Source organism: Pteropus alecto, unplaced genomic scaffold (genome assembly GCF_000325575.1).
Source record: "Pteropus alecto unplaced genomic scaffold, ASM32557v1 scaffold86, whole genome shotgun sequence".
In the NCBI taxonomy this organism is placed as follows: domain Eukaryota; kingdom Metazoa; phylum Chordata; class Mammalia; order Chiroptera; family Pteropodidae; genus Pteropus; species Pteropus alecto.
This window is the reverse complement of record NW_006442109.1, coordinates 33,976,571-33,987,929: the sequence shown is the minus strand read 5'-3', so window position 1 is coordinate 33,987,929 and position 11,359 is coordinate 33,976,571. Positions and strand designations below refer to the sequence as shown.

Sequence of the window (11,359 nt, the reverse complement as noted above, 5' to 3'; positions counted from 1 at the left end):
TGGGGTAATAATTTTCTCAAATCAATTCGGTCATCCCTTCGCAGATTCCATCCTACCGAACTCAGCTGTGGATGTGTAAAAGTGCAATAACTCTTTCTTTTCAAATCGCTTCCTCAGAGACATCTTTCTGAGAATCTTATGAAATATGATGATTACTTAAGCTAAAGGCTACTAATGTACAGCCACAGACTTAGTGGCTCCATGATGGTGCTCTGAGAACCAAGAAGGGAGGATCCACCCCCATCCTCCATGAAGACAGAACTAGGGAAGGTTAAATCGGGAGGACAAGAAAACAACAGGACAAGACTTTCACTTACTCTAACCCATCACCCTGTTTGGCATCCACTTTTGTTCGTATCACACTGTCCCTTGGACACACAAAACATAGACAGAGACTTTCTCTTTCTTCCCACAAATGACCCAGGACAAATAAGTATATAAATAAGTAAGTTTATACTATTCCTAAAAGTTCCAAAAATGTTTAAAATGAATGCATAAGAGCATACCCACACACAACCATATCGACCAATTGAAAATAAAGACAAACTGCAAGAAGCATGTTATCAGGACCTGAGCTAATGGTTTTAGCCTAAAAGCTAAGGGAAGAAGGAAAACGTGATGGATTCCCAGTTACAAAATAAAATGTCCAGGTTTGTCTTTGAGAGACAACTTTTTCCCTTGTACTGGATTTAAGGTAGGATGTATGTCACAGTTCCTTATATAAGAGGCATGTAGCATAATGCTTATGTAAGGGATTTCTATAAGGGAAACGATGTCTCCAATTGCAGTTTTGCAAAAGATATAGATTAGACATGTTGTGGACAGCAGACAGCAGAGGTAGAGTTCTTGTTCTAGGGAAAAAGCATGAGTGTTCTTACAGAAGCCCAGGCAAAAGCCAACCCATTCCCTTCACAGGCACGGGCCGTGGACATGTTTGGGGCAAACATTAATGTTCATCTTAAAAAAAAAAAAAGAGCTTTGGATTTTTTAAAAAGTTTAGCAACTACTATACGTCAGATAGTGATCCAGACCTTTTATAAATTGTATCGTGAAGCAACACGTTACTCTGACAAGATGATGAATGTGTACTCAGATCTGGATCCTGCCTGGTGTGGCTATGATTACTTAAATATTTTTGTGCCTCAGTTTCCACAACTGTAACATGGGGTTCAATATTATCTAAAGGGGTCACTGTAAGGATAAAATGAGAGGAAAAAAACGTACAAAAGGCATATAGCTCACTGCCAAGTAAATAAATGCTGTCTTCTTCTCTGTTTGAACTAGAACCCTAAGATCTTATGCAATTAGGATCGTAAGGATACAAACACTGAGCTTGAGAAAAGTGATCTGTCCTAGACCATGCAGCTGGTAGTGCCAGAGTCATGGTTTAGAATCGAGACAGTCTCATTTCGGATCTGATGCTCTTCCCACCTAAGCATCTATTTAGTTGAGACTCTTGAGTCTATGGCATTTAAACAGATGTGATCATTACGGCTCCGATAATCTAAACCTCAGTCATCTCCAGTAAGAGAAAAGGGGCCTAAGCACTGGGAAAGTACTCACCTGACCAAAGGTGAAGTCCATCAAAGCCATAGGAGTACAGGTCATCGCCAACGCCGTTGCCTCCCCATCCTTCTCCGCCTCCGGGGTACGGAGCATAGCCTGAGGAAGAGGCCCAGCCCACCCGCAAGTGTGTGGGCTCTGCTGTTAGGAAGGGGTCCACTTGGTCGATAATGAGCTCGAAGTACCACTTCTTGTACTGGGCTGAGCCCTCAGCGACCCCCAGCAAGATATTTGGTCGAATACTGAAATGAAACATGACACAGGGGGCATTTACTGACTCATAAAAACTGAAGAAGCAAACTGAACCAGACCACGAGAGGCATTGGCCCAATTAAACCCAAGAGCAATTTTGTGTCTTTTGTATTGTTTTAAAGTTCTTTGTGGGAGGTGTTAAGACAACACTAATTCTATTAAAAAATAAAAGGATCTCTCTCTCTCTTTAAATGTTCCATTCAAGACAACCAACATTTACTGAGTGCCAGTCATAGGTAAAGATGTTAAAAATGTCATACAGAGTTGTATGACTATATACATACCCTTGTTTTTTACTGTAAGTGAAAGAAATGACTTACTTGAGTTCCATTTTCTGGTAAATAGGTTTAACTACCCCCCGCAGCTTGTCATCCAAGTATTATTAATAACAACAGCCTCTTGAAAGCATTAAGAAGTCACATTACAAATAAGCTGGCCAGAGAAGACAAATACTGCATGGTATCACTTACGTGTGAAATTTAAAAAAAAAAAAAAGTTCAACTCGTAGAAACAGTAGAAAAGTAAGTGGTTGTCAGGGGCTGGGAGGGGAACATCGTAGGAAATAGGGAGAGGCTGGCAAAAGGGTACAAACTTTCAGTCATGAGTAAGTTCTGAGGATCTAAGGCAAAACATGGTGGCTGTAGTTGATAACACTGTTCTGCATAATTGAAATTGCTGTGAGAGTAGAACTTACGTGTTCTCACAAAAAAGATAAATATGTGGGGCGATGAATGTGATAATTAACTCTGGGAAGAATTCTTTCACAATATGTATGTGTGTCAAATCATCACATTATACACTTTAAACATCTTACCATATGGTTGGTCAATCATACTTCAAAATAGTTGACAAAAATATAATTCAACCCAGATGACAGGAAAGAGGATGGGGGAAGAAGTCACTCTTAGGCAACCTTGTCAAGGGCTACAGGTTTCAATGTATCCAGCAAAATGATTTAGGGCTTGAGGCAAAACACTTGGAGTTTTTCTGTGAGGTCTACTCTTCTGGGCTGGGGTGATATCCCACTTTGGGTGGGCAGGGAAAAACCAGGCTGGTACCAAGAAGAAAAAAAATGTATAAATGGCTCAGGTCTGCTGGCTTGTTTTACACTTCAGAGAGGAGGGTCTTCTCTCACACTGTAGATTAGGAAGTCAGTCTAGGTGGAAAGTTGCTGAAGAACCTGAGGCCTGCCTAGTCCAGGCACAATGAGTTCACACAATTTGTATGTGGCCTCACGTAGGACCAGCAGCCTAGGATTCTGCCCACGTCCATCCTTTTCCACACTGACCTTCATGGAATATTCCTGGGGTAAATGGCCAAGTGCCAGAGGACACAAGAAACCACATGAGACATCCATTTTCTAAGAGATTCTTTGAAAAAATGTTGGTATATCAAAATAAAAATGAGTATGTTATAAAGAAGGTACAAGATCTGCATTAATGTTTAAAATAAAACATAGTAAAATAAAAACTTACAGCCAAATTCTTCAGCCCTGAGGTGATACATATCCTCCACCCTTGGCTACTCTAGGAGAAAGGGTTGAGAATCTCTCTGAAAGGTTGTAGTACAAGGCCCTAAAAATGTACACACATTTGTCTGTTCTTGTCTTATGTGACCGAATTATCATAGAAATGATGTGTAGGTGGCTTTGGAGTTCACATCAGCCCTCTTCCTTCCCTGTCTAGATACAAGATAACCATTTTGGAATAACGGTGAAGGCTTTACCTTGTCACATTGTTAATCAGCCGTGTCTGCAGGAGCAGGTTTCTCCTGGGAAGCAAGTTGTCACAGATCAGATTTTGGTTGGCTCTCACTGCAACCCCATTGCAGAGACAGAGGGAGCACAGCACATCCAGAACCTGCAGCAGGGCACAACCGCCAAACTTCAGGGTCACCAGCAGGGCAATGTGGGCACGACCTGATTGCCAGGACACATGAAGGAAAAAGCCCTAATGCAGGGTAGGGGCTAGGTGAAAGGTGGGAAGACCTGTTCAGAGTAAAGAAAGCCTCATCTCCATCACTAGGCATAAGTGAAGCCTTCTGCTTCTTGGGGAAATGAGGCTGGGCTTCCTTCCAGCCCCTCTGCCACAGTCCTGTGACCCTTTCTTGCAAACTGCATGTCACTTGTGGATACTGTTCTGTTAAAGTGGATAAGAGTCTGAGCTCTGAAGACAGACTGCCTAGGTTAATATCCCAGCCAGGGCAAGGACTAAGGTGGGGTGAGGCGTCCAGGACACAAAATCCAGGCACCACTCTCTCTCGGAGTTGTGCACTAACAGGTGTGTGGGCTGGAAGCCCCTCCATCGGTCACGAACTGAAAGCTGTGCTCCCACCCAGCCTGCACAGCCCTCTTCATGAAGGGCACTCAGATGCCTATTTGGCTAAGGTCCCTTGCAAATAGCAGGCTTGGGAATCTCGTGTGGGTGGGGTAGAGGTGACAGCAGGGCAGATTCCTGTTTGTGGGTCTCTCGCTGTGATATTATTAAAACCCATTTAATGTACCCTTATATTCCTAGAAATCAACATTCGAAAACATTTCACCTGCTCTCCTTCTCCCCTCTAGAGTGACGGCAAACCTGCAAGAGCATATCGATTCAGGTGGTCCCCGAATCTATGAGACCAGCCACCAAGCTGTTTCTGTTCCTTTTTACTTCCCAGCTGCCTGGGAAGTAGGAACAGTCCCTGGCTGCCTCCGTCACATCCTGTTGTCCACCCTGTCTCCTTGTGCAGCATCCTCCCTCATTCCAATTTTGTGTTGCTAGTGTGGCAGAACAACCTGTGCTGGGGCAGGCACTGATCCTCCCTCTCTCCCTAAAGGGAGGACCGTGAAGACAGCAGTGATAAGTAACAGCTAGGATTGTGGCAGGCTGCACCGACAGGGAGAGAGGTGGCCGCGTTTCAGTCTTTCAAAATGGCCACTGAAGACTCAGTGCTTGCTGAGATTAGATGGCTTCAGGTTGTTGGTGGCATTTGTATCCATAATTCTGACAAACCAATTTTCCACCTGACTTTAGATAAATACAAAGCACATTTATGGGACAAGCAGAAAGAATTCCAAAGGCGGTTTTACAAACTCCATGAAATGTATGGGCCATGGAACTGAAAATCCAGAAGATAATTTATCACTCTAAGAGCCATAGATGACCAGGAAATTAAATACTCATCATTGGGCCTATCACATGTTTTCGTCTGTTTTGCCTTGAGTGACAGCCACAGGAGCCTTGCTGTCATTGCCTGAGGGAAAGCAGAGCTTAATCCACATACAATAGTACCAGCAGGGAGAAAAAGGGCTCTGTGAAAAGCACACAGCCTAATAGAGTAGTGCCTTGCCTATGAATAAATGGTGCGATAAAGAATCATGGCTGAGGTTGTTTAGGCTGTTTCAGAAGGCTTATCTTTCGCTAAAATAGGAAATAGGGATACACTTCCTTTTCTAAAAAAGCTTAAATGGGTTCTACTATAACTGAAAGGAATGTAGGGCGGGCCAGTCTACCATAGGGGACTCACAGGCACTGTACCTATAGGTCACCTAGACTTTCTGATGAAGAGGGAACATTTCAGCAGCCTCTGGAATGTGTGGCTTGCTGAGTGGTCACCAGACTCCTATTTCCTTCTCATCCTGAGCACATAAGAGGCTACATTTCTCAGGCCCCCTGGACATTATATGAGGTTATGTGACTGGGTTCTGTCCACTGAAAAGTAAGTACTTTGCTTTCAGAGACATACTGGCCCCTAAAACCCGCCATAGTCCTCTGTGCATTGTCTCTTTCCAACTATATGTAGAAATCCAAGGAAGGATTACAAAACCCAGAGTCTCCTTACTCTAAGTGTGATCCAGCAGCCCTGGTATCACCTAGGAGCTTGCCAGAATTACAATTACTTAGACATCACCCTCCCGGCTTCCCAGATCAGAGACTTAATTGTAATACAATCCCCAGGAGATTCTTGAGCACATTGAAGCCTGTGAAGTCTGTCCTAGGGGATGGGGGAATGGCTAAAGGAAGGAATCCGTGTCAATGACCACACAGAATAAAGCCCTCCCATCAAGTGGCCTCGGCCTGAGACGAGGCCTGTATGTATATATGTGAGCCTCCATCCATTCAAGGTGAGATGGGAATGGCTTCTGGCTCCACTCATTCTTTTTTTTTTAACTCATTTATTACACCTTCAACAACGTGTATTAAATGCCTGGCATGTATAACATATGAGCTTGGCACTATGGAGATTAAATACAACGATGATCCCTGCTGTGAAGGAACATAGAATCTGTGGGAGAAATATGTGTGTAAACATTAACTATAGTACAAGGCAGAGTGGAACCACCAAGAAACAGTGCAAGCTATACAAGGATTGAGGAGAGGAGACCATGTCCAACTGGAATAAGAAAAAGCTTTGCAGAGGAAGTGGCATTTGAACTAAGTTTTGAAGGGAAGATAGAATTCTGATGGGTTCTGGAAAAGTAGGGAGTGAGAAGCTGAGGGATCAAGGAGCAGGGTGCATTCAGAAAAATGGGGAGTGGGGAGTGCACCCCACTCCTGCCCTTTTCACTCCTAAGATTGTGTTCTTCTCCACCTTGCTGACCTCAAATGTGATCATACTTTAGATGAGTGGCAGGCAATGCTTTCTGTGGCAGGGATAGAGCTGGCAAATGAAAACTCTCAGAGAGGAAAAAGAGGTATAATAATTGCCACTACTGTAAATACTCTATTCTAAGCATGTGATCGCAGCGGGGCTCGGTACAGAAAGGGATTTCTCAAACCCATGAGATATACAAACTTTTTTTTTTTTAAATGTCATGACCCTGAAGACAACCTTCATGGCCCCTCAAACTCCAGTTTTAGAAACATGAACTTATCATCAGAAAATGCCTTCTAATTGTGAATCCTTCACTGCAAAGTTTTGTATTTAGATAACCATAAAAACAAGAACATAAAATGAAACATATTCTCACAAAACATGTGGACCTGAAGAACATGTTCATCAGAGACTTCGGCTTGAGAAACCTGGAAGGAATATTAACCTGGGAGTTGGGAGACCTATTCTGTCATTAATTAGCCCCACGGCCTCTGGCAAGTTGCTTTACATCTCCGAGCCCGTGTTCCAGCCTTGTTTCTGCCTCTGTCAAGTAGAAATAATAATAATGCCACTTCATGGCATCACGATGAGGACTAAAAATAATGCACGTGAACACTGAGGACAGTACCTAGCATTTGTCCAATGGAAAATAAATGTTAGCTATCATCATCCTCATTATTACCGCTGCTGTCACTGGAGGATTTGGGAGGTGACTTGCAGCTCTAAATTTCTGCATATATTTTAGTCACTGTCTTCATGGAAAACTATGTGAATAGGTCAGAGACACCTAAAACACTAGAGATGGAGAGAACAGAGCAGCCTGGATAGGAAACCATCCCCTTGGCATTTTCCAGGCAAAGACAGTGTTGCAATGGAAGTCTGGCCTGCACTCAGCACACCCTTTGGACAGCTATCACAGATACCCCGCTGACTATCTGAGACTGGGGTTTTCTTTGAATTCATGGCAAGTCAGCCTTCATCCAAAAATCTATCAAAAGACGAAAAGGGACGTCCTTGAAGAGACGTTGTGTACCGAGCCCACACTGCCTGGCACTTCGACAACAATGCCAGAATTTCTCAAACGGTGTCTTGGTTCCTGAAGATTAAAGACCTCTGCTGGTGCACTCGGGTGACATGTCAGGCCAGGTATTGATTCCTAGCAAAGTACTTCAGCTTATTAGGCCTCAGTTTTCTCAACTGTGGCATAGGCAGAATAGTAATCAACTTGCTGTCACGTGACATCCATTAAATTCTTTGTGGCTTTTGGCTAAAAGATGCCGTAACAAAGCTGGTTATTTATTAAGTGCACTGCACGGCGTAATCATAAAGAAGCCCTAGGACAATGACACAGGAGCAGCTTTCTCCCTGACATCTGCACGTAGCTCATGATTCAGACCACGTGTTACTCAGGCACTTATCAATTATTCTCATTACACTTTGCAGATGGGAAGAAACATGTTGGAACATCCAGAAGCTGGACCAAAGCTAGAGCCTCATGCCTGCTTTTGATTTACTACCTTTGGGAAAGCAATTACAGACCCTACATATTTCTTTCTATTCTTTGCCAAGTAATTTCACAGATGCTAAGGACCATGGCTTTTTGGCTTTTTAGAATGACACATATCATGTGAGCAATGCTGCAGAGGCTCGTTCTCCTGGACCCTCCAAGACGTGTCTTAAATGATGGCAAGCAGAGAGGGCCAGTGATCAGGCTGAGTTCTCCTCACTCTTCAGGAGCCCAGATGCTGTCCCTCATGTCCAATCACGCCATCTGCTCTTGAAATGCACTCCCCCTCAGCCTTAGAGTGTCTGCCTAATTAGTCAGTGCAGCAACCTTCCCGTGTGAGGGGCAGATGTTAAAGGGTCAGGATAAAACATATTTTAATAGACTTTCTCCAAAGAGCAATGTGTCTTTAGAAATATAATTCTGTAAAAATAGAGATGTTAGAGCTTTAAGACACCACAAAAAATTGATATAACAGACCACCTTAGTAAGTGAAGTATCTCCATTTTACAGATGAAATGACTGAGGCTCAAAGTCACACAGCTATTTTCCGTCAAAGGGAGAGACCCACAGTTCCAGTCCTCTTGCTGGCTCAATGTAGATTCATTTACTTCACTTGGTTTGACTAATTTCATTTAATAACATGACTTTCCACACTATTTTTATCTGATATTTGTATATCTTCTTTCTACACTATTTTCTTCTGATTCTTATACAGCTTGGTACTAGCTGTTTCATTACTAAGCTTGTGGGCCCTAGGGTGGGAGCGAGCCCCTCAGCTGGCCTGTATGGACTCTAGCCAAGTGTATCACACAGTCAGCTGTGTGTTGTGGGCTACTGATAATAAGCAAGATTTCAGAAGCTGGTGGGAATGAAAGGAGACTGTCCAAGATCTAGAATGACCACCTGGCTTGTAGTGTGCTCCTAGGCAAGGAAGCATGTTTAAAAACCTCAGTTTCCCAAGGTTTGTTTGTTTGTTTTTTTTAAATCAAAGCCATCTCAAAAACACACAATGGTTACTAAGCAGCAGGAAGAGAAAAGAAAAGGCAGGTAAAGTCAATCACCGTTTAGGTTCTTTTCATACCTACCTTGTGATTCCGTCCATGCTTATCCAACAGGGAGATGATGGACCTGATGTGGCCCTCTGCTATCAGATTTAAGGCTTCTGGGCTTTCAATCAGGATGCAGTGCAAAACTTCCAAGATACCTACATGGATGCCACAGAAATCATTTGGACATTAAGTAACCTGCCAAACTGACCATAATTTAAAAAGTCGAGAATGAAAAGACCATTCTGGAGGGCCAGAATATCACTTCTCCGAATCTATTAAATATTTCCAGCCAGAAGAAAGATGCAGTCATCTCTGGTAAAGTTCAGGAGCCTTGCGGGCCAACCAGTCTGTAATCAGAGGTGAGTTTTATTTAGCACGAACCCCATTCCCCACATCCTGGACAAAAACACAGTACTTCTGTGTCGAAATACAATAAGTGGCTGTAAAATGGAATTCTTAATTGAATCAAACCAGGCAATACTTTAAAACAGAAAAGCAGATACCCAGTTTACTATCCCTTCTAAAGGTCATTCAGGTAGTTTCAACAATATTTGGAATGTTCCTCAAATAAGAGTATATCTAGGAATCATTCCAGAATTTACTTTTATTTTAGATGTCCTGGAGTCTCAAATTGTAAGCTCACTAAATAAAAACTATTCAGCTTTTCCCCCCTTTCCAGGCACACTGCATGGTTTTCTGTATCAAGTGAAGGCTTAAGAAAACCAAACTGCTGGCCCTGCAGCCTGGTATCCATAAGGGAAACACGTGATGAAAATGCAAGGAAAATAGTTGGCCAACACGTTCATTGGTTTTATTGAGATAATTCCTCTTACTTCTGTTTTTTCAAGGTTTTCAAAAATTTCCCTGAAATGCAGTCTGGCTCATGGGAGGAGGTGCTGTAGAAAACAGGGCTAGGAAGGCATATGTATAGGTAGAAGATCCTGGGGGAGGGGCTTGCCCCTTGGTCTGTTTTGTCCAAGCTCCTACCAACCTCCAGACAATGAAAAAAGCATCAAAACCTTTCAGCTTCCCAGAGCGGGACCCACACCTGTCATGTTCACTCCGAAGGAAGCCAACCGCTGAGCCTCATAGTGTGGTCACTTGGTCACTCATCAACTATGACTACTGTCTTGGCTCTAACTCTCTGTGAGTCATGAAGGGCTCTAGATATGATGTCAAGGGTGACTCACGGGGTGGGAGGATCATCATCTCCTCTTATTCCACAGTCATCCTTCGGTCCTGCTTTTAAGCCAAACTGTTAGGAGGACCACATCCAGAGAGGGTTATGAAACCCAGTGAAAGTCCAAGTAGCAGTCAGAAGGAGACCAGGACCCTGAACAGGGACAATGAAAGGACCCAGGGGATGAAGATGAAAGCATGGAGTGAAAAATGAAACAGAAAAGGAGAGACTGTTGAAGCCTAGTTAGAGCTGTTAAATGAAGTTATAGAGTTGTCAGGAAGCTTTAGCGCTTTTTGTTGCTGTTGAAGTAATTATTTGAAGATTATCTGCAATCAAGGGAGAAAAGAATTGTTCAAAGATTCAACATTGTTGAAGTCCATCTTCTCCAGTGGTTTCCTGTCGATTCTTACCTGAGGAAGATTCCAGTCTGTCCAATTTGCTGATTAGCCAATCAAGGTTATTGGAGAATTGAGCACAATTGTTTCTGTTTCCACGAATGAGGGCGGCTGCAAATAAGGAAACATTTGATCATGAAGGTCTAAGGATGCCATGATGGGCATAAGAACTTGGGAAGCTATTAGACATACTTCACCTACTTGGCAACTAAAAGGAAATGAATGACAACTCTTCCCCTCCCGAGCCCTTTGATACAATCCTGCTTTTCTGTTTAGAAGACTAGAAATCTAGCATTCACTCCAATATTGCCAGAGAACCAGGCACCTGTCTAGTTGCTGGGAATTGAGCAGTGGGAACTCAGCAGCACAGACCCTGCATTCATGAAGGAAGTGAAAGAGACAATAAACACACAAATTAATAAAATTACTTCAAACAGTGATAAGCCACAAAATAACATCTGCTTGGTTATTGGCTTAAGAACTTAATTCCTTGCAATGTTTTCTTAAACCTAACTGGAAATCTGTTATTTTTTAAATGTCAAAGGAAGGCAGCCAAATGAACACAGCTGGAAAGGTTGGTTAAACTAATAGGTAGGTAAGTAATAAACAAACATGAAATTCTCAAATACCTCAAATACATCAGTATATGACAGGGTTTCCCAAAGTGTGGTCCCTTGGACCAGAATGTCACTGTCACCTGACAATTTGTTAGAAATGCAAATTCTCTGGCCTTATGCCAGATCTACTGAATCAGAAACTCTGGAGATGGGGCCAGGCATCTGTGTTTTAACCAGTCCTCCAGCTAATTCTGATGCCTGCTCAGGTTTGAGAACCACTG

General features: G+C 42.9%; 1 protein-coding gene across 1 annotated transcript in view; it reads right to left on the bottom strand.

The window, feature by feature from the left end:
• The window catches only part of RYR3 (ryanodine receptor 3), a 331,058-nt gene that overhangs the window by 214,323 nt on the left and 105,376 nt on the right, over positions 1-11,359 (bottom strand). The window contains exons 15-18 of the mRNA XM_015595855.2: positions 10,537-10,632; positions 8,983-9,101; positions 3,541-3,674; positions 1,564-1,805 (exon numbers count right to left, since the gene is read on the bottom strand). Coding sequence (XP_015451341.1) covers positions 1,564-1,805; positions 3,541-3,674; positions 8,983-9,101; positions 10,537-10,632 — 591 coding nt within the window. The remainder of the gene's footprint in view (positions 1-1,563; positions 1,806-3,540; positions 3,675-8,982; positions 9,102-10,536; positions 10,633-11,359) is intronic.